At 53.7% G+C, this 23,404-nt stretch overlaps 1 protein-coding gene across 1 annotated transcript in view; it reads left to right on the top strand.

Moving 5' to 3' along the window:
* KCNN2 (potassium calcium-activated channel subfamily N member 2) overlaps positions 1 to 23,404 on the top strand; it is a 79,827-nt gene that overhangs the window by 26,051 nt on the left and 30,372 nt on the right. The window contains exon 4 of the mRNA XM_040977142.1: positions 535 to 953. Within this exon, the coding sequence (XP_040833076.1) occupies positions 535 to 953 (419 nt within the window). The remainder of the gene's footprint in view (positions 1 to 534; positions 954 to 23,404) is intronic.

Here is a 23,404-nt window from a genome sequence, read left to right as displayed (position 1 = left end):
TGCAGACTTCCTCGGGGGTGGGGGGAGGTAACCAGTCTGCAATAAGTCCACTATGTCAGCATCTGAGGGAGATTTCATTATTGACAGCCCTGAGCCATTACGTGAGCATGTTGTCAGCTATAGACTTGGCACTGGCACCACCTTATTTGTCTTGGTGATGTCACCATCTGCCTTGTTTGATGTCCCCCTCAGGATTCATACAGTCACCATTAGGCTTAGTGATGTCAGTTGTAGTGTTGCTGATGTCACTAACAGGCTTAATGTCACTTGCTTGATGCAGTGACATGCAGGCCCAGTGATGTCAGCTGAAAGGCTCTCCAGGGGTGTGGCCTCCACAGCCTGTTGAGCTCCTGGGCAGCCAGTTTCTAACTAATTTTTACCAAAGAACTTCCCTTGCGTCAAGCATCTCAGGGTCATGTCCCTGGTGGGGGTGTACAAGTGGGACCTGTGCTTGCGTGCTTGGTGGCCATCCCCTGTGTGTGGTGTGGGCTGCACCTGCCGTCCTGAAGCTGACTTTCTGCTTGACTTTTTCAGTTGTTCATGGTGGACAACGGAGCAGATGACTGGAGAATAGCCATGACTTACGAACGTATTTTCTTCATCTGCTTGGAAATCCTGGTGTGTGCTATCCACCCCATTCCTGGGAACTACACGTTCACGTGGACGGCCCGGCTGGCCTTCTCCTACGCACCCTCCACCACCACGGCCGACGTGGACATCATCCTGTCCATCCCGATGTTCTTAAGACTCTACCTGATCGCCCGGGTCATGCTGCTGCACAGCAAGCTGTTCACCGACGCCTCCTCGCGGAGCATCGGGGCGCTCAACAAGATCAACTTCAACACTCGCTTTGTTATGAAGACGTTGATGACCATATGCCCGGGGACCGTGCTCCTGGTCTTCAGTATCTCACTGTGGATAATCGCGGCGTGGACAGTCCGTGCTTGTGAGAGGTAAGTCCTGCCCTTTCGGGCTCTTCCCGAGTGGGAGAGAGAGCAAGCCGTTGAACGGTGCAAGGCGGGGTTCTCTGCTGGGCTCCCTTGACGCCTTGCTCAAGATATGTGCGTGGGGCAGAGTTCATGGCACCCCTCACCGGGGGTCTTCAGTGGAGGGCTTCCTCTGGATGGTGTGCCTGCACTTGGAGACCTGGAGATTGTTCTGGAGGCTTCTGTTAGAAACACCAGTTTCATGGCCACCCAGAGTTGCTCCCATGCCATGGTTATGGGTATCGAGCACTGCTGACATGGAAATCTGGCGGGACAGTGTTGGTTGATGCTATCCACAGGTTACAGACTCTGTAAGTGGTTGGTTGGTTTCCTGGCAATTGTGGCAGTGTCCAGCAGGCAGCCTGGAGGGGTGGGTACGTGTGAGCTGTTCTGGCCTGTGGATACCAAGAAGAGGCAGGATGGGGGTCTGCTGAGTGTGGCCCAGAATCAGGCACACACACTCACGTTTCAGGGAGCTGAGCAGTGGGAGCCTGCGTGGAGCTCACGGACAGCAGGGCCTCATTGTGCCTGGGTGGGGAGAACGGGGGAGGGGCAGACTGCAGTGGCGTAGAAGTTTCTAGGGCATTGGATGTTCACATACGGGCCGTACAGTCACCTTTCTTAAATCCAGTTTTCAAAAGTTGAAGTTGTGTGGGTTAAAGAGAACCTGTGTGGGAGCAGCCCACGTAAGCAGCAAGGCAGCCTGGCCCTGCTTCCCGGAGCTGCCCTGCAAGTTCCAGCTGTCGCCTCGGTTCTTGCTTGTTACCTGCCCAAAACAGCTTGTATGGCTGCGTCCAGGGTTTTCTGTTGACGTGGGCCTTGGCTCCACATCTGGAAGTCCCTTCACACATCCCTCTCACTGCTCACACCACCTTCACACGTCCCTCACACATCCTTTGTACGTGCTTCACTCATCCTTTATGCATTGCTCACAGGTCCTCTCACGCCCTTTCACACACCGTTCACACCCTTAACACACGCTTGACATGCTCCTCGCATGCCCCTCACACGCCTCGCGTCCCTCACACGTCATTCACTCCTCCCTTACACGCGCTCACACGCCCCTCACGCCCCTCACGCAGCGCTCACGCCCCTCATGCCCCTCACTCGTCATCACTCACTTGCCCTTCACACACCCTTCACACCTTCACACGGCACTCACATGTCCCTCACGCGTCCTCACGCGCCCTCCACGCGTCCACCCTCCGCGTTCCCCTAAGGTCTGTGAGCTGCAGTCTGCCCGGGGTTGGTGCAGGAATATGAACTACATTTGTTGTTGGAATATCACATGTTGTGATGGTCTTTTGCTTTCCTAAAAGTCTTCCCATTTTCTTTGGAGTTTTTGTTGGCCTCGTGTTTTCTGTGCACGAAACAACCTCAAGTTCCCTCAGGTTGTGTGAAATCCTTCTGGCTCTGGTCTGCCTGTTGTCAGGTCCACCTTGATGAAATGACCCCTGACCCCTGGGCCTGCTTCTGTGTTGAGCTGGCCCTGCATGTGTGTACCTGCTTTCCTGGGTTCCTGGGTTCCTCCCTGCCTCTGGGTTCATTCTGCTGTTGGGACAGAATCTAAATTGCAGTGATTTCTATGACGCAGTGGTGTGGGAGAGAAAACTTCTTACCTGTCCTTCTGGAATCTTCCAGACACCTGGAGGAATCTGTCCTGGACGGGTCTGTTTTAATCCATGGTGATGAAACCTTGACAGCCCACTCCACCTTCAGGTTTTTGTCCTCAAGCGTTGGGCATTGTTTGCAGTTACGTACTGACGTTTGTTGCTGTTGTCTGGGCGTGCCTCATGACCCACCTAGGTTTAGCTTTCTAAGTCTCTCATTTTCTTTATGGTTTTATGTCTCCATTTTTGCTCTAAATATTGGAAGGTAGTCCCAGTTTTGTCTCCCCACTTCATACTGGAGTGTTTGTATTCTGAGTATGAATTGACAGTGCCTGATCGTTGAGCACTTTGTGGTGTGAATTCTTAAATAGCATCATTCTCTAGGGTTGTCAGTGATACTTTCTGACTTTTTTGTTTATGTATTTTTTTAAATTTGTTCTATTCATTTGAAAGGCAGTGTTAGAGAGAGAGAGGGAGAGAAAGAAAAAGAAAGGAAAAGAAATCGCTTGATCTTGCATCTGCTGGCTCGCTCCCCAAATGGTATGCACAGCAGCCAGCAGCCCAAAGCTTCTCTGGTCTCTGACCTGGGTACAAGGTGCAAGCACTTGGGCCATCCTCTGCTGCCTTTCCAGGCCACCAACAGGGAGCTGGAACAGAAGAACAGCAGCTAGGACTCAAACCAGTGCCCACAGGGGATGCCGACGTCAGAGGCTTTACCGCTACCCCCGGTGCCAGCCCTTTGTATTGTGTTGGAGTGGAAAGTTGTGTTTTTGTGGCTTTGGTCCCTGGCTCTCGTCCAGGGAATGCCCACTGTCCCCGGTTGCCCGCATGGCTGTGGTGTGGGGTCACGGTCGGGGCTGGCAGTGGCTTGCTTTTCTCACTTGTGCTCCCAGGGTCTCATCTTTTGTCTGTGTGGGTTTATGCTGCTTTTGCATGTTGGTTTTAAAGTTATTGATAGTGAATTAAAGGGGGTTGAAGGAAGGAGCTAAGGCCAGCAAGTTATCAAGTTCACCTGTTCTTAACAGACATGCTGAAGTGACTGTTTTAATTTTTTTTCTTAATGTCCTGTATCTGAATATGGCATTTGAGGGACCAAAGTTTTCCTTTTAAGGAAAGGTAGGCATCCTATGGTGCTGAGTTGTTTCCTAGCAATCTTGATATTTAGAGGTCTGTGGCATTTTCTGGAATAGACCTACCTGTCAAGTGTGAAGAACAAATGTGGAAAATCTAAGTTGACCTGTTTGGAAGGATTGGGTTTGGTTTTGAAGCAAGCATCCTGGGGTGACAGGTGCGGGAGGAAAGCCCTGGTTTATCGACGTTCGGGTCTCCACAGGGGGTGTCTCTGCACCTGCTTCCCACCTGCTTCCCAGGTACCTGTCAGGAAGCATGAAGCCCCCGCACCTGCCATGCATTTTCTGTTTAAAAGTGGCTCCCCTTAGCCACTTCAGCTGCTTGTCACTAAACCCAGAAAGCCTGGGCAGGCTAGAATGGATCCTGTTAGCAGCCCGCTGATGGCCACCCTACAGTGAAGCTGCCATTCCAGGCCAGAGTGGCAGTCTAGCCAGCAGTCACAGGAAGCGCTCCCAGAGGCTGGACAGGGACAGTGGGCCCAAGTCCTGTTTGTGCAGTTCAGGAACCTAGGGAGCTTAGGGTAGCCACCTCATTGTGCTCTTCATTGGCAGACTAGATCCTGATAAGCTTCCTCCCGAAGAAGGGACTGTCTCCTAATTCCACAGATGTGTAAAAGAAAGTTTCCATCAACCGGGGTTGTGATGGCATGTTTTCCACATTTGATATTTCACTAAAATTCACATGTGGCCACACAAAATCACCAGGTTGTGAGCTGTCAGATCCAGACATGCAAAAGCACCAAGTATCTACGAAGCTGAAATGTTGACCTTAGCATCGTCCCCTGAATCTGGGCACTTCCGTGGGTGTTTCTCTTGCAGCATCCCGCCCCCCCCCCGCCCCTCCTGCTGGAGAGAATGTGGGGACAGGCCGCAAGCTTTCAGAGGAAGGTGTGCCAAGACCCTCTTTCTGTCTTGTTCCTGAGCATTCCCAGGATGCCTGCATTGGGTAGGGTTCCCTGGGGTGCGCCTGCTCCTCATGGCGGTCATTCCCTGGTGCAGCAGGTGCCTCTGATGCATTGACCGTAACTAGTGAAAATGCCGCGTGCCCGGGACCTGAGTGTCCAAAGTGTGCACAGGCATGTCCTGAGAAGCTCACGGTCCATGCTGTGACATGAACACGCTGTGTCACATCCACGCTGTGTCACCATCCACAATGTGTCACGTCACCCTGTGTCACATCTGCTGTTGTGTCCATGTTGTGTCTCATCCACAGTGTGTCACATCCACACTGTGTCACTCCATGCTGTGTCACATCCATGTTGTGTCACATCCACACTGTGTCACTCCATGTTGTGTCACATCCATGCTGTGTCACATCCACACTGTGTCACTCCATGCTGTGTCACATCCACACTGTGTCACTCCATGCTGTGTCACATCCACACTGTGTCACGTCCACGCTGTGTCACTGTCCATGCTGTGTCATGTCCATGTTGTGTCACATCCACACTGTGTCACTCCATGCTGTGTCACATCCACACTGTGTCACTCCATGCTGTGTCACATCCATGTTGTGTCACATCCACACTGTGTCACATCCACACTGTGTCACTCCATGCTGTGTCACATCCATGTTGTGTCACATCCATGCTGTGTCACATCCACACTGTGTCACTCCATGCTGTGTCACATCCATGTTGTGTCACATCCACACTGTGTCACGTCCACGCTGTGTCACTGTCCATGCTATGTCACGTCCATGTTGTGTCACTCCACGCTGTGTCACTCCATGCTGTGTCACCGTCCACGCTGTGTCACGTCCACGCTGTGTCACCGTCCATGCTGTGTCACCATCCTCGCTGTGTCACGTCCACGCTGTGTCACTGTCCATGCTGTGTCATGTCCATGTTGTGTCACATCCACGCTGTGTCACGTCCACGCTGTGTCACCATCCACAATGTGTCACATCACCCTCTATCACCGTCCACGCTGTGTCACGTCCATGCTGTCACGTCACCATGTTACATCCATGCTGTGTCACTGTCCACGCTGTGTCACTCCACGCTGTGTCACATCCACACTGTCACTGTCCACAGTGTGCTGTGACTCTCTGACCTGAACCTGCCTTGTGCACTGTCCTAGGACAGGCCCCAGGAATCCCCACTCTCTGCCTGAGTTTGACCCTGTGTTGAGGGGACCCGCCTCAGGTTTAGGAAGTATCTGGCTTCTGGAGCAGCTCCAAGGCTGCTGTGCATACTTGCATTCACTAGGGATGATGTAGGAGAAAGTTCTAGAACACCTGCTTCTGAAATGACACTGGGATCCCAGTACTCAAGGTCCCAGGGAGGGGCAGCTGCCCCGTGGTCCAGCATGGGAAGCTCACTGTGTGTCTCAGGGGCTGAGTAAACATTAGCTGGGGTGGGAGCAGAAGTGTTACCCAAGACAGACTGTTTGTGGGGGCTGCACTTGAGGGCTCTAGAACACTTAAGTGTGCAGCACTTTAGACACATCGAGGCGGACAACAGAGTGCACACCAGGAAGTGCCAGAGCAGGAAGGATTGCAGCCTCTGCAGGCGGGATCTGGAAAGGGGCTTCTTTGTCAGCATAGCCCTTGTCCTTCTGGCTGCAGTTCTCTTATGTGGGGGAAGCACTAAGCTGGGACCCAAGGAAGTGGGGCAGCCGCCCCTGGTCCTTGGGAACAGCGCACCCCGTTAAGGCACTCCTGGCCAAACACAGGTTGTTCTGGTTTCTCCCTTGTCCGTTTAGCATTTCATGTTCCTTCCCTGGCACACATGAGGAGAGGGGAGGAGTTTACTGAAGGTGCCTAAGAACAGCTTCCTCTGTGGCAAGTGGCAGCATGGGGAGCTGGTCTTGCTCCCCCGAAGCTAAGCTTCCTTGTGGATGCGTGAGGGATAACTTCTTCCCGTTAGCACTCACCCGTGGGAATGCACGGCGTATGAATTTGGCAACTGCGCAGAAGCAGCCCGCAAGCCAGACTCTGTTTCAGCTCTGTTTGGGATGTAGAGCTGGCCCTGTATGTCAGAGTGGTCCGCTCAGCTCCTGTCCTATGACTTGTTCACGTGACCTTTTGGTTGCGTTTTGATTTGAACTGCCAGGAAGATGGTGTCGCAGTGCGATGGGAAACGCCATGTGGGTTTTCACCCTGCTCTCATGCAGTTCCTATGCCTGTCACAGAACTGCAGCCCATGCCTGTTTCCTGCGGGGTCTAAGCAGTGTGGGGTTGTGGTCTGGGCCCCGATCCCAGGGGGATGGGCTGTGAGCACCATTTCTGCTGTGTGCCAGCATCTGCCTGCTTTCTGGTCCTGGGGTGGAGGATGTGACGTGGGAGCTGCACGTGGGGTGGGGAGAGCTGGTGGCCAGCTGTGGTGTTGGTGTGTGTGTAAGGTTACCACACGTGCCTGTTTCCTGTTGGTTGTGAGAATTCTGAAGTGAGTTCCTGGTGACCCAGCTTTCTCGATAATTGTTTAAGTGATGGCAAAATGGACGTTGAGGCGCTGGTGAGGACACAGGGCCAGCACCACGGTTAGTGGCCCGGGTGATAAGGCGGTTTCTTTTCCCTCTGGTCTCACCTGTCCTGGTTCAGTGCTGAGTGTTCTGCGGACCGATGTGTGGATGTAACATGCAGGGTCGTGACCGTGACCTCACCGGGTCTGCCTCAGACCCCCCAGCTGGAGCAGCTCTGGTTTCTCAGGGGGTCGCAGCTTCCAGCACCATGATGGCACATCAAGTCCTGAGTGTTGAGGGACCAAGGGCAGTGTCTGGTGCACCCTGCCTCCTCTGCGTGCCTGCACTGCCTTCCTGAAAGGAGGAGGCGGACACATGCCTGTGGTGCTTATTCCAGGCGGAAGACCAAAGGCCTGGCACGCGGGCATCTCAGATCCATCCCAGCACGCGCCCACTGGACGCACCTGCTGGTGCCATTTATGGAGTCGGGTCCCAAGTTCCTTCTGCCTTCAGAGCCTTCCTGAACCCTCCCTCTGTTCTCTGAGCTGTGTGTGTGTGTGTCTTTGTACATGTGTGTGCATTTACATGTGTGTTTGTGTATCTATGTGTTTTATGTGTGTATGGATGTGTGTCTGTTACTTGTATAACTGTGTGTACATAGATGTATGTGTTGTGTACATGTGTATGTGTATTTTTGTATAGGTTTGTAGATATGTGTGTGCATGTGTGTGTACGTGTGTGGTCTTACCTATTTCTGTATATGGACGTATGTCTATATACGTGTATATAAATGTATTTGTGTCTGAATGTAAGGGTGTGTTTGTCTCTATGTATGTGTATCTTTGCATAGATGGTCAACCATGTGTGTGTCCAGATGTGGGTATACAGCATGGTCAGTTGTGTGTGTGACCAGATGTGGGTACGTGATATGGCCAACTGTGAGTGTGTGTGTCTGTCCACATTTGAGTACGTAGTATCATCAGTTGTGTGTGTGTCTACATGTATGTGTGGTCAACGGGACATAGACACACACATACTGCTATGTGCATGTCATCATTGCATGCGTGTAGTTCTGGGTCTGTGGTTTTGGACGCTGGCGGACACCTTCCCTGTATCCCCAGCTTCCGAGCGTCATGAGCGAAGCAGCATTCCCGCTGCCTGCTGGGTTTTAGTGTGACAGTTGATCAGGCGTGCGGTGGGTTTTGGTTTCCATTTCACCATGGCTGTGGACGGGTTAAAGTGTGTCAACTTGGCTTTCCCCACATCAGCGCCACAGGAGGCTGCTTCTGCACGCTGCCAGCTCAGCCTGCTCGGTTCCAAACCTCTTCTCCCTCTCTCTGCTGTCCTCTTCCTGCCCTGGCGTCTCTCATTTCTAACTGCTGTTTTCTAGGAGCAGGGAGGAGAGGCAGGCACAGGGGAACTTGTTTCAAGTGTGCTTGGAAGGAAACCTCCCCAGGAGTGGTCTGGCTTCTCACGGCTGTCGCGGTCCTGCGAGTGGACTGGAGAACGCCCGTGAACTTGCTGCTCATTGTGGGAGTGGCTCCAGCAGGTCTCTCAAGGTCTTTTTGTTGTCTCCTGGGTTGAGGCAGCTGTGTGTCCTGACAGCCACAGCCTGCTTCAGGCCAAGTGTGGGTGCACATCCACAGGGCTCCAACCCCATCTGGCAGCAGCTGGACACAGGGCAGAGACAGAGGCTCTCCCAGCCCTCGCTGTGGGCCGGCCCAGTGTAGCTGTGGAGTATTGATGTTGTCGCTGCAGGCCACTTGGCCAGGTGGCTGCTGTGTCTGCCCTCGACTACTGGACAGCAGAAGGACATTCAAACACAGCTCCTGGACATGAAGCTGACCTGGACGTAGAATCTGATAGGTTCCCTAGTGACTCAGGAGGTGTGTGCACGGTTCTGGTTTACCTGCAGAAGCGCTCAGTCAGCAGACTGGCATTTGCTGTTGAGGCTTTAGCTTCTCTGGAAAACTGGACTGATTGTGGTTTGCAAATAAGGAAGCTACGAGGTGTTCAGATTCCGTTGAAATGCTGTTTGTGCAGGCGATCATGGTGAGAAGTCACACGTGGGGACCTGCTTGCTTTCAGGAAACATCCCCGGTATTTTGAGTGAGTGACGTGGCAATGACCGTAAACTCTGGTCTTGAACAGCACAAGGGGTACTTTGGGACATCTGAGGGAGTCATCCTCAATGTCCACCAGGGGTGACTCAGGGAAAGTTCATGCTCTTGCTGCTGGGGTCATACGGAAGACTGGCTGTGCTTGGTTCATTGGCAGGCAGCTCACAGTCCCTGCCGGCTTTGCACCCGGAGAGGGGCGAGTGTTCTTAGCTTCCCACAGGCAGACTGCTCACCATGCTCACCTATCTTGTAAGGTACCCGAGTCTGGCTTCTAAACCAGACTCTGGAATGCCCAGAGACATGCGTGTGAAATGAGAGGTCTCTGGCTCCCGCTCACAGATTCCCCACTGCTGAGGTCTAACACTCCTCCTTGACATTACTGCCTGCTGCCCAGCCTGGCCCAGGCCACTGGCATCCAGCGTGATGGGCAGGTGCATTGTGGTGGGTCTGAGCTGGCCTGGTCAGCAGTGCATTGTGACATGTGCTGCCGAAGCGAGCACTAGCAGGTGCTTTGTGCATAGCTGAGCAGGCACATTGTGCTGAGGGAGAACTGGGGTGGCTGCAGTAGGAGGCTGGGAGATGCCTGCTCTCGGGGTTGGGGCACTTGAGTTCCTCTGTGCTGCTGAAGTAGCAGAAGCTGCACCAGTTGCTCGCGTCTGGGTGAGGTGAGGCCTCGCAGCTCATGTCTCCCCACCGTGCCCCGAGCAGTGGCAGCCCCATCACTCCCCAAGGCCTGTGACCATCAGCCAGGCAGTGGAAAGCTGAGGAGGACTCACTGAAGAACTCCAGGTGGAGGAAAGCTTCACCCTGTGCGGCCACAGTGAAGAGTGGTGATGGGACGATGCCTGCTGCGTGAAACAGTGCTCACGGCCTGAGTCGCTTCCCTGTGGGCCAGCACACTAATGGGTGATGTTTCGGGGAGGCAGCTGGGGGCAGAAGTGGCACACACGTTGGAAGCGTGAGGCCTGCCTGCGCACTGCCAGCCGGGAGGCTCTGACAGGAGTGTGGCAGGCCTGGCTCTGCCTCCGACGCTCACAGTGTTGTGGTGTTCTCTGCTGCAGTCTGGGCTTGGAGGATGGGGGGATCTTCTTAGTCTTTAACCCCAGGGCCTGCTTCACCAGCCCTCAGCACCCCTGTGCTGGCCCTTGCAGAGGGAGGCCAGAGGGGGCGCTGTCCTGAGGGGCTCCCCTCTCCTTTCAGGGAGCTGCCCTTGACCTGAGCTGCTGCCCTCCCATCTCCACCTCTCATCTCTGGCCCTGTGGTGCGCGTCCCCAGAGCCTGGGTCTTGGCAGCAGGCAGCCAGGCAGTGCTCCTGGGATATGGCCCAGCCAGCCCTGCGCCCTGTGGCCTGCAGAGCCTGAAAGTGCCTGCTCCCCGCCCTTGCAGGTATTGGGAGCAGATCCCGCCGATCCCGCGTTGTCTTGCAGGAAGGTCTTCAAGGTGTCACACGTCTGCTCCGAGCAGGCTGTTGGGAAGCTGTTTCTTCTCTCTCCGTCTTCTTTCTTTGAGGATTCTGTGTCTAGGTGGAGTTTCTCTTAGAGGGTTTTTTGTTTGTATGGTTTTTAGTCTGGTTTGGCTTTTGTCTTCCTTTGTGGTCTTTACTGGCTACATTTGTAGGTTCAGCAGTCAGCAAGGAAGGGAAAGCCTTCCTTTTAGTGTGCAAGTCAGCCAGGGCAGCTGGGCAGCTGGGGCATCAGGGCCAGTTCTGATGGCTTTTATGGCACCACAGGAGGAAACAGATATGTGATGGAGACCATGTGTATTAAAATAAACTAAAATATATCAACTGCAGCCAGGCCTGGTGTGGGGCAACTTTGTGGGCCTCGGGTCTACAGTGACGTCAGAGAATTCCTGTGATGTCACTATGGTGTGACACAGCAGGGCTGACTCGGAGCTCCTTCCACCCCGCCCCACACTCCCTTGTCCCCCGTGCCCCCGTAGTCAATATGACGTGTAGGACTCATGCCCTGTACTGTTGGTAACTGGTGAGGGTCTGGCTTGTTTGGCCTGGGTCTGTTCAGGGTTGAAGCCCAGGGGGGGCACGGAGGTGGGGCCAGCTTCCTTGCCCGCCGTTCTCATGCCCTAGGCGGGTCGTTGGCAGTGTGACTCAGCGTCACGGTGCCATTCCCTTCTGGAAGCAGCTGGTGCCCTTGGGCACTGCATATTTCTCTTCCTTTCTGCTCAGTCTGTTTGTGCACGGCCTTGGATATTCTTGACTTGAGCGTTATCTCATGTTTTCTTTTTATAGGGTTATCTTTGTTGAAAAGGAAGAGATCCTGAAGTATGCTTATTTGTGAGCCTACATTTTTAGATGAAATCATTGGAAAAAAGGAGAAGCCAACATGTGGGCTGAGTGTTCTGGAAGGGGATTGAAATGAGAGAGTGGGCCCATCTCGGTTCAAGCTGACTCACTCACTGTTTGCTGTGTTTGAAGGCAGTGCAGGATCAGAACCCCCTGGTAGCCCCCATGCCACTAGCAGCATTGCTGCCTGGTATTTTAGCCAGACCACTTGGTCAGTCCCACATTTTTAAAAGCTCTGACAGCACAAGTGTAGCTTGGTCAGCCCACGACCCTGTCTCTGTATCCAGGGGTTGCTACAGGCAAGCCTTGGGACATGGGACCGTGTGCCCCTGCTTCTGGAGTCACCTGTGGGAACCCAGTGCCCCATGTGATCACCCCTGGCCACAGTGGCTAGTGAGCATGGAGCCCTCGTGAGTGGAATGTGCCTTTGTAAAGAAGTCCCCAGAGTGCTCCCTTGTTCCCTCTGGCCCTGGAAAGGGCCACAAGTCTGCCCCTCGACTCCCAACTCCCAACCCCCAGGACCATGAGACAGAGAGAGCTTGAGAAACAGGGGTTTACTGATGTGCTCCCGAATGACTAATGACTGGGAGTGGGCCAGGCCAAAGCCAGGAGTCAGGAGCTCTGCTGGGATCCCCACATGCTGCAGGGACCCAAGCACTGGACTGTGCTCCTCTGGCTTCCCAGGCACACTGGCAAGAAGCTGGGTCAGAAGTGGAGCAGCCAGGACTGGAACCTGAGGTCATAGGGGATGCTAGTGTTACAGGCGGTGACCAGAAAATAGATGCCCTGGTGTGTGGAGACGCAGAACAGACTGACACAGAAGCTGTCCACGGGGCTGGGGAGTGGCCAAGTGCCTCCTGGGAGGTCCTGCCACTGGCAGCCATGCTGGCTGTGGAAGCTTGCGGTGCCCATTCACAGTATTTCCTCTTGTATACGTGGGCCTTGCCAGTGCCAATAACTAAATGGAATCACCAGGGAAGCACACCTGTTGGCACATGTCACAAGTTTAGTGCTGTGGAGTCACTGGAGGCCCAGTTCTGTGGCTCTGAACACTCTGACAGCTGGGTACTATTGAGGTAGAAGTTGCAGAGCCCAGCATGTGAACAGTGGAACAGAAGAGTGTTGCTGGGACCTGGTGTGGGTGGCACACAGCTGGTGTGTACCGAGTTCTTCATCATGAGTGGTCAGCAGGAGCAAGCCTTCCCACGTCCCTGTTACCTGCTGATGCCCAGCGTGGCCCCCTGAGGGCTGTGACGGGGCACTTACTTCCTGTGTGCCCAACACAAGCCACACGCCTGGACAGGAGCCAGGATTCAGTGTTTGTATTGGCTGAGAGGGTCAGTGGCTACCTCTAGATAAGTCGCTCATCTTGAAGGTCCTTTCCATGTCTTTACAGTTGGGTCTCTCACCCTTATCACTGCCACCGGACACCAGAAGCATGCCCAGTGAGCCGGCAGAGCCCACGGCCTCCCATGCCAGCGGTCAGGGCCGCCCTAACGTTGACCAAGTTCATTTATCAGGTGCTCACTTACTGAGATAAGCAGCAGTCTGCCAGCAGGTCTGGCGCCAGGCAGTGAAATGAGTTCGAAGCTCAGTACCCATTATCCCATTACAGCTGAGGGAGCATGAATGTTGGCATTCCCGCGTGTTTGTGCGGGATAAGTATAGCAGTGGCGTGCTCTTTGCCCTCTAGGGACTCATCACACAGCAGGTGAACGTGTCAGCCCGCTGTGACACCAGAGCAGAGGCTCACGGAGCATTCTGCTTTCATTCTGGGGTGTGGGGAAAGCTTCTGACTCAGGATTTCAGAATAAATAGGATTTCAAAAGGCAGGAAAGTGAGAAAATAGACTGAACTGAAGGGACAAACATGAACACAGGGACAGCCAAGTTCAAGGGCAGAGTCTGGGTGCAGGGCCGGAGCTAGGGAAGCTGCAGCAGCAGTTTGAGAACTTGGCCTGGAGCGTGCGAGAACCAGGAGCATTTCCCAGCACCTCCTTGTACTCAGCTGCCTGCAGTATTGCCATGATGTCCATGACCTTGCCGTTTACTGTTGTCCAGTGCCTTTTTGTGGAAAGGGAACAGTGTGACTGCTGAATGGTAAACCAGTGTTTGTTCTAAGGGAGCCCAAACTGTGGAACACTCAGATTTTTCTCCTCATTCTAATTGTGGTTTTTTTTGTGGGGGGTGATCATGCCAGGTGGGGGTGTGTGCCCATCATGCACATTGCAGGGGCCCTGGCAGCTGAAGGACACTTGGGGCTGATTGTCACACCTGCTCTAACCCTGCCCGGGTCCCTTCCCACCCTGCTGCCTTCCCTCTGCCTGGGCAAGGCTACCAAGGCTGTCTGCTGGCCCCTGTGGCCATGGTGCTGCTGGACCCATATGTGGTCACCACCTGGGTCTTGTTCCAGGGCAGCTTTCATGCATTCAGGCGGTATGGAGGAGGGCTCTGCCCCTCGGCCAGGCTCCCGGGGGTCCCCCAGCTGTGTGCCCTTCAGCTCCCCTTGTGCTGATGGCTGGCCCTCAGTCCCAGTCTCTCTACTGCCATCTCCGATTCTTGCACCTCTACCTCAGGGGCTTTCCCATCTGTAAGCCGGTCCAACGGGGGACTGCGGGGTCACAATGCCCCTGTGCCTGGCCCTCTGTCACCATGTTGCCTACCAGCCCTACTCAGTCACTCACCCCCAAGGCCACGGCTGGAGGGAGAGCAGGCAGCTGCCACCTGGTCCCAACTGCCTCTGCTCCTTCAGCCCGCCCCCACCCGGCCCCGCATGTCATCAAGGAGTCCACATGCTGCAGTCACCGTTCTCAGCAGAAGCCTCGGTAACTTCCCACCGCACCACACCTGCCTCCCAGCTGCTCCCCTGCAACAGCCCCCTCCTCACACTCAGCCAGGGCACCCGTGCCAGGACCCTAGCGGTTCCCTCAACCAGTGATGCCCACCCCAGTTGGCACGCAGGCCCTCAGTGTCCAGGTGTCCCCCTCAGGGAGAGGGGTGCTGGCACTGCTGCCTGAAACTGTCCCTCTGTGCCCAGGCATGTCACTGCCATCTCCCAGGTAGCTCTGTTATTTAGCATTTTCTGTCCCACCCCTCTGTGGTGCTTTCCGTGTGCCCAGTACTAAGTGGCTTCCAGTCTTGACTTGGTAAACTTCGTGCTGACCCTTCCCCATTGTGTAGATCAAATTCCAAAGTGGCTCCGCAGGTGCTGGTGCCTGAAATCAGGCAGGCAGCCTTCCTGGGCTGGAGCAGAACTTGAACTCCGCCTCTGGCTTGAGCACTTGCCTGTCAGGTCCCAACGTGTTGGAGAATTACTGTCTACTGTGTGGTCGGGCCTCAACCATTGCTTCACGTCAGCCGCAGGGGCACAGGGACCTGGTTTCTCGAAGCTATTGTCCCTGGTCCCCCAGAGCCCGTGGGGGGCCTAGTGGCCACTCCAGGACATCAGCCAGATCATGGCCTGGGCTGGCCTTGCTGTGTGTGGAGCCTCTGCAGGTTGCTCCAGGAGATGCACCCAGAGGTGAGCATTTTCTTGGAGTTCTCAGCAGGCTCGTCCTACAAAGGGAGTGTGTTATCTCAGGCTGTCTTTTTTTTTTTTTTTTTAATTTAACATTAGATAATCAAAACTCAGTTTCTCTTTGGATTCTAAACTCACTTTACCAAATTCAATATCCTATGAATAAATGTTGGAACAGGGACTGGCATTGTGGAGCAGCAGGCTGTGCTGCCATCCTCAATGCCAACATCCCACAAGGGCACCGGTCCGAGTCCTGGCTGCTCCACTTCTGATTCATCTCCCTGCCCTGGAAAGCAGCGAGGACAGTCTGAAGGAGTGGCCCCTGTCACCCTGTGAGAGATCCGAGTGAATTCCAGACTCAGGTTTGAGCCTGGCCTTTGCAGCTAGTTGGAGTATGAACAGTTGATGGAAGAACTCTCTGTGGTGTATGTCTTGCTGGCTCTCCGGGACTCTGCCTTTCCAATAAATAAATCAAAAGCATATCATAAAATCAAAACCAACTGTTTTATTAATGGCTGATGAATCAGTTAGGCAAAAGTCTTAGTCTTACTTACAAACTTCGTTCAAGTCCTTCTGTTCTGGTTCTGTGACAATGTGACATGCAAATATGCGCTTTCCTTTTCGAGCATTTCAAGAACCTGGTAAGGATTAGCACTGATGACAGATACTCAAGGACCTCGGAGGCTCTCAGTGACCCAAGCAGTGAAGCCAATAACAAAATGAAATTCACTTAGGCTTTCTAGCACTGATCTGTGTGATTTACTTAACACCTCTGAGCTTGAAAAAAAGTCATGATTCTAGTAGAAATAGTTTCTAAATGTTAGTCAGCTGATAGAAGTGGATCCACATTGCTAGGTTGTGATGTTTCACCAGGCTCGGGGTTGACCTGGCAGTCTGCGAGCTGAGCCTCAGGAGACCCCAGTTGCGATGTCGCTGCTTGTCGCCAGGCCACGGAAGGATGTGCCAGGCGTGGGCTTCTGGCTCTGGGGATGCGGCTCTTGGTCACCAGGCTCGCGTGATCGGCCTCTGTCCTTTCCCTTACTGCTGCTTTGTTCGGGCCTGACCTGCTTGGATTCCACGATGCTGTGCTGTTACTCTGGGCGGTCAGCTGTGTGCCTTGCCAGTGACCGTCACTGAGTTTGTTTCAGCTTGGTTGTGAGCTGTCTATGGTGAAAGGGTGCTTGGCGGGGGTGTTGTGCGACTCATGGCCCTGTGATGCTGTCCCCCAACCTGCTGTTCCTCCCCGTCCTTAATGGCCACAAGCTCATCTCTGATGGTGTGCACCTGCCTGCTCTGTGCCCTCACCAGACGGGCGCCAGGGATGGTGTGTTAGCTCCGTCCATGTGGCACCAGGTGTCTGGTGGCCTGTGGGACCTCGCCATGGTGTTGAAGGATGTGGGCTGTTCCCAGGGTTTGCCTGTGCGAGTCGCACTGCTGTAGTTGTTGGCGTATTGTGGTACCTTCTCGAGGACGTGTCCCTGATCCTGTGGAGCGCGTTCCCCAGGAGTCCCCAGCAGTGCTGTCTTCAGTCACCCGTGGCCTTGGTGGGCACTAGTCCAGGTTGGCTGTGTCACCTGCACTGTGTGGGGGTCCAGCTCCTTGTCATCTCCAGCACGGGGCATTGTCTGACTTTGGGGCCTGGCCTGCTGGCGTGAGGATTTGCGTTTCTGCGCAGCCAGTGAGGCTGAATTGCTTCACATCCTTTTCGTATGTTTGTATTCATTTTCAGAATGTGTGCTCCAGTGTTTTATCCCTGTTTTAAGTGAGTTTTTCTGACATGAGTCGAAGCGTTCTTTGTAGCTCCTGGATGCGAACTCTCATTAGTTACATAATTGGCCACTATGTTCTCCTGCCCTGTGGGTTGTCTCTTCCTGTTTGTAGGGATCATACCCTTTGAGGCATAAGCGTTTTTATTTTTAATAAAGCCCAGATTATGCAGTTTCCTTTTCTTCATGCTCTTTGTGTTGTAGCTAAGAATCCATTGGGATTCAAGGTCATACAGGTTATCCCTGGGTTTTCAAAGTTGTGTTACATTTCTTCTGTTTGTCTTTCAACCCTTCACAACTGTGTTTCAAATGTGCAGCGGGGTAAGAATCTACATTCATTCCTTTACAGATGCCTGCCTCGTTCTTTCACAAATGGGGATCTATCCCACACCACCCCCTGGAAGGGAGGTGCTTTGCTCATCCAGTGGTTTGGGCCTTTGTGGGGTTCACTCAGGCCCCTGGGTTTCTCTATGGTTCCCAGTTCTGTTCCCTGCTGCCTGTGGTGCTCCCCAAGGGAGGATCGGTGTCAGCTCAGGTGGGGCTGCATGGCCCAACCCCTTTGCCTGTGTCCAGGCCCCACTTGGTGTTTGATGGTCTCAGACCGGCTAACTCTGTGCTGCCAGCCCCTTGGGGAAGCTGACCTGACCAGGAAAGGTAGGTTGGGCCTGCCTGACCTGTTGCTAAGCTCCTGAGATGCGCTGCCCGGTGGTGTCCACTGTGGTACCCACCTGTCACCCTCTCCATTTTCCAGGGGCACTGTCTTCCGAGTGACCGGTGATGATGTGTTTCCTCATATGCCTAATTCTTTGTTCCCACAGAGCCCTTCCTGTCTGCCTAGGAACTCTTCACCTCCTCCCACCCCAAGTGTCCTGCCAGGTCTGGGCACTGGTGTCACTCTGCTAAATCGGGAAGTGTGAGCCCCCACCTTGTCTCTTCTGGGCCCCTTTTGTTTCAGGGGGGCCTGTGTGTGGCTGTGAAGTGGCCAGCCGGGGTCCTGCATTTGTTCAGTTTAGGCCATGCGACCATTCTTACCACAGTTAAGTTCTCTGACTCATGAGTGTTCTGTGTCTTTCCCTTTATGCAGACCATTTTTTCAGCTTCCTGGGGAGAACACCCAGGAGCGTGACTGGTGGGTGACAGGCATCCGCCCAGTTGTACAGAAAGAGGTCAAACTCGGTTCCCTGGTGGCTGCACTGCTTTGCATTTCTGCCAGGAGCAAGTGAGAGTTCCTTGGCTCCACGCTCCCAGCCTCTGGTGTTGCTGGTCTGGCTCCTGGCTGTCCCGTAGTTCGCGGTGGTGTCTCATTGTTGCGTCAGTGAGCAGTCCCCAGTGACATGGGGTGTCGCACCTCCTTGCATTTGCCAGTTACCATCTCTGGTGAGCTGTCTGCTCAGAGCTGTGCTGAGTCCCAGGAGCTGGCTGCGTGTTGTGAATACTGGCGCTCTCTTGTCACAGCTTTTTTCAGATGTTTTTCCTGCGTTTTTGTCTTGTGTTTTCCTCTGTCCACAATGTCTTTGACAAAGTCTGTATGTCTAGTTTTAACGAACTGTGACTTCAGCAACTTTGAGATTGTATCTGCAAGGTCCTCACCTTGTCAAAATCACCTAGATTTTCCCCAGTGATGTTTTCTAGTTTTATGGATTTGTGTTTGGCATTTAAATCTGATTTGTGGCTGAAACTCTGGTTTAGTGCACTAAGCCTCCGGCTGCGTTGACAGCATCCCATATGGGCACTGGCTCGTGTCCTGGTTGCTCCACTTCCTATCCAGCTCCCCGCTTGTGGCCCAGGTCCTCAGGCCATACTCTCACCTGGGAGACCCGGAAGAGGCTTCTGGCTCCTCCTGGCTTTGTTGGCGTAGCTCTGGTGACTGCAGTCATCTGGAGGGCAAGACCTCTCTCTGTAACCCTGCCTTTCAAATGCAGACAAATACATCTTTTTAAAAAAGTGTGTGTTCCATTTTGAATATAAGGCGTGACTGTGTGTGTGTGTGTGTGTGTGTGTGTGTGTGTGTGTGCGCGCGCGCGCGCACGTGGGTGCCTGCTTGTTCCGGTATCGTTGACTTCTCCGTTCCTTTCTGCACGTTCATTGGCTGCACTCGGTCGGTCCAGTTCCACACCCTCTCTGTGCTGCTGCACGAGCGTGTGTCCGTTGGCTGTGCTCTCCCTGGGTTAGTTGGTGTCACTCCATTGTCCTGATATCAAGTAACATCCTTCCTCTAACCTTGTCCCTCAGGATTTGTTTTTGTTTTGGCCTCTCCATTGCAAATTTTATAGTTTGTCAAAATCCGCAAAATGACTTGCTGGGAGGAGCTGAAGTCTCAAGGACATGGGGTTTTCTTGCCATGGAGTGTAGTGTATTTTACTTACTTCACTGGGCATCTGTACTCTTTGCATGGGGGGTGTGTGTGTGTGTTTTGCTAGATGTGTGCCGAGGTACTTCATTTATTTGGTGCTAGTATAGCTGACGTTGTGTTCTTGTTCGCTGCTGGTATGTAAGAAAGCCTATGTATTCAGAATAGGGGAATTGCAAAACAGACAAAAATATGCTTTTGTATGTTTATTTGGCATCCTGCAGCTTATTAGGACGTATTAATTCTCCTTTGCCTTGTCTGTTTCTGGAGATTCTCTATGTAAGAAACTGTGCTGTCTGTGGAAAAAGGCTTTTCCTCTTTCTCCCTGACCTGTGTGGTTCTCCTTGCTTTTCTTGCCGCATCGCATTGGCCGAGCCGTCGAACCCGGTGCTGTGTCTGACACAGTGCCTCCTCGCCTATTGCTGTTCTCATCAGGAGCGCTTCTGTTTTCCTGGGTGCCCTGAGGTTTGTACCTGCAGTAGGTTTGTCCTGAGCGTGTTGGGGTCTCCGTGAGGAATGAGTGTTGCATTTGTTTTGGGGCCTTTTCTGTAGCTTGTTGTCATTAACTTGCCCGTGTGCCTTAACTTCTGTAGTCCTTGCACGTGCTTGAATTGTGTGCACTTATTTGCGGGTGTTGAACCAACCTTGTCAACTGAGAAGAAATCCCATTTACTTATGAGCTGAAATTCTTTCCGTAATTGTCAAATTCAGTTTGATGAAACCTGAGGATTTTTGTATTGACATTCCTGAGTAAGAGTAGGTGGTAGTTCTACCCTCTTGTAATATTTTTGATTTTGGTATTGGGGTGACCTAGGCTCAAACAGTGAGCTGGGGCCTCTTCCCTCTGCGTCTGTTGGTGAGAGACACTGCAGGGAGTTGGTGTCATTTCTTCGTTAAAAATTTGAGACTGGGTTAGGGAACCGGTGTGTGCCTGGTGCTTTGTGTTCTAGAAGGTCATTAGCTGTTACTGAATGCCTTTCAAACATGGGCCTATTCAGCTGGTCCATTTCTGGTCCTGCCAAGAACTTAGGTTGTGTTACGGGGTGGCCCCGGGGTCCAGGGTGCCAGGTCATGGTCAGTGCTGCAGGCGAACTGTTGGTTCGCTCTGTGCAGTCAGCAGCCACCGCCTTCATCTCGGATGTTGGCCCTTTTCCATCTTTTCTCTCTTTCCTAGCCTGTCTGGCATGAAAGTTGTCAGCTTTAGTGATATTTTCAGAAAACTAGCGTTTGATTTGGTTGATTTTTCTCTATTGATTTTCTGTTTTCCATTTCACTGGTTTTTACTTGAGGTTTTTTCTTCTGCTTCATTTTGATATAATTTGTGTTCTCTTTTGATATAATTTGTTCTCTCTCTTTTTTTTTAATCTTCCTAATGTGAAAGCTCTGATGGTTGGCCTTAGAGCGTTGGTTGCTGAAAGGCCCCGAGCCCGGACCACACTGCATGCCACACGTCTTGGGTCAGTTGTGTCTTCATGCTGTGCTGTTTCCAGTATCTGAAGATCTCAGCTAGGACCTGTCTGCTCTTTCGGGCTTGGGGGCTCCAGCCAGCTCGTTGGCTGGCCTGCCCTGGTCAGTGGCAGTCGACAGCCACGTGCTTCCTGGTTGTCCTGTTGCTGACAGAGCCGACGGTGTCTGCTGCAGGGATCTGTTGAGAAGGTGAGGGAGTGAGTGTGCAACAGCGCTCCATGAAGTACCCATCAGGGGCCAGGAGGGGAGAGCCGGAGCAGCCCTCCCTCCGTGCCACCTCTGGTGTTGGGCCTTTGTGATGTCAGGTGGTTCCTCTCGGGTGTGGAGTCACCTGGCAACCAAGTGGCCCCCTCTGATTCCACATGTTTTCATGGGCTGCAGATGTGTCCCAGGAAAGGGAGCCTTTTGACTGGCACGTGGAGGAGCATAGCTTGCAGGTACTTGAAGCTCAGCAGAGTTGTCTGGCTGCCTGCCTGCCCAGCAGCAGAATGACACCTGCCACTCACCATCCTGTCCCTAGAGGTGCAGCAGCATTGCTTGTGGGGCCAAGCTGTGGCGGCGTTGGGAGCCAGCACCACTGGTTGCTGTACCCTTCAGGTTTTAGGAACTTCAGATCAGTGTGTTGGGTTCAAGAAGGATTGTGTCGCTGTGCCAACCCTGACGTGGCCGGTGGCACATTTGGACACCAGCATGCGTGCTGAAGAACCTGTTTAAGTGCTTCTCCTGCCACCCCTTTGGGGACCATTGGCACAGGGAGCGGGGCAGAGTGCCCTGTGGGCAGCCGTGGCTGTGTCTGCAGGCCATGTGGATGAAGCGTGGAAAGCCTCTGGTATCGGAGCCCTTTCTTTCTGGGCTGCCTCGTGGCCCTGCATTTCTCCGTTTGGACAATGTCTGGTGTAGAATTTCACTGAAATCCATGGCTGGCCACTTTTCATTTGGCTCAGTGAGGGCCTTGGTGAGGGCCTGACAGCAGGAAAGGGACGGAGCGCCAGCTCTGAGCATGTCCCCAGAGCCCGTGGGTGCCACTGCCCTCTGCCCCCACCTCTGCATGGTGGCTGGTAGCCAGTAGCCACAGTGAACACAGAATGGAGTTTTTCCCTTTGAGTTAAGTAAGCACTTCAGCTGTATTTACATATTTGTTGATTGCTTGTGGACTTTTCAGTTGTGTATCAAATGGTGTGTATGTGAACCTGCGGTGAGAGAAGAGAAAGCCGAGCTTTCGGTACAGGTTGTTGTATGAGGGACGCGCTCCCACAGAGAAGCTGGCATCCGAACAGTGGAAGTGGAGCCTTCTCGGAGAAGGTGTGTGTAGGGAGCTTGGTGGGAGGGACCCATTGATCCTTCCCTGGAACAATAGCGGGGGCAGGCTGGGAGTTAGAAACCACACGGTCACTCAAGCAGATTGTAGAGAAATCTTGGTGCCAAAAAATACCTTTGACACCCATAATTTTCTCAGAATCCACCTTTCCCATGAACTTTTGTCTTATAGCACAAGTGGGGTGAAGGGCTGAGGGCAGTGTGGGAGGCGGAGGGCAGCAGCAGGAGGAGCCTTCCTGCCCTGGCCACCAGTCTGCTCCTTCCTCCGAGCGCCGTGGACCCCGCCACATCTGCACGTGGGGGTGCTCCTGCAGCTGCGGTAACTGCAGCTGGCACGCTTGCCAGCACTCCAGCTCTGAGCCGGGCCATCCCGTGATGCCATCTGGAGCCAGGCCACCGTTTTCTCTAGCACTCACTGGTGCCAGAGCAGCTGCACCTGCTGGGAAGCCGGCCCCTGGGGACTGGGACCAGGGCCTCAAGCTGTCCTCGCCGGCTCCGCCTTCCTGAGTGCTCTGGGCCATTAGGGTGGCTTGTGGCTCACCTCAGCTTTATTTCTCTCTTGCTTTTTTAGTCTTATTGCGTTTCTTCTTTTTAAAAAGAGATCTGTACCTTCCAGCTGTAGGAGCATCATGGTGCCGTGTGTTGGCCCGGGCTGCTCGAGGCCAGGCCGGCTGTCGCTGTTGTCGTATGTACCTTTACCTCTTTGGGGGCACTTGAGCAAGTCCCCCTGACCAGGCCACCTCCACAGATGGTCCCGGTGCTCGGCGGGGCCCGTCCCTCTGTCCCGCCGGGTGTCACAGGCTCTCAGCTTTCCTTCCACCTCCTCCTCCTTCCGGCCCTTCCTGAAGCGATGGCAGCTGTGGCCTCCTTGGTGAGGCAACAGGGTGGTGCAGCCTGCACGTCTGGGTGCTGAGCCTAGATGTGACCTTCCTGAACTCGACCCCAGTGTCCCTTGCTGGGCTCACCCGTGCAGATGAGGGCCTGGACAGGAGTGACAGCTCCCGACTTGAGCCTCGTGCCAGCAGGGGCCAGGCTTCAGTGCTTTGCCCCGAGACCAGTGCCTGCATTCCGTGTGCCTGGTTGGCATTTGGGCCGGGTCAGTGGCATTTGGGAGGATTAAGATAAGATAAAGTGTGGAATTCCAGAGATGGGACATGGCAGAATCAGAAAAATTATTTTTGTCACGCCATTTGATGTGCCGGGGGCGGGGTAGAAAAGGGCTTAGCAGCTCGGTCCCTCATGGCACTCCTCTCTTAAGAACAATGAGAACTCTTCAGCAGGGCCGGGCCAGCTGTGCGGCAGCAGCACACGAGCCCCTTGGCCTGCTCCTGCCCCCACTCTTGCTGATGTCACATGTTCTCACCATGCCACCTGCCATCCAGCCTTAGCACTTGGGCAGAATCCAGCGCTGCCCAGGGCCGCGTTGGGAGCCCTG

Source organism: Ochotona curzoniae, unplaced genomic scaffold, assembly GCF_017591425.1.
Source record: "Ochotona curzoniae isolate NIBS_2020 unplaced genomic scaffold, NIBS_Ocur_1.0 contig_1, whole genome shotgun sequence".
NCBI lineage: Eukaryota > Metazoa > Chordata > Mammalia > Lagomorpha > Ochotonidae > Ochotona > Ochotona curzoniae.
This window is presented reverse-complemented; position numbering and strand designations above follow the sequence as displayed.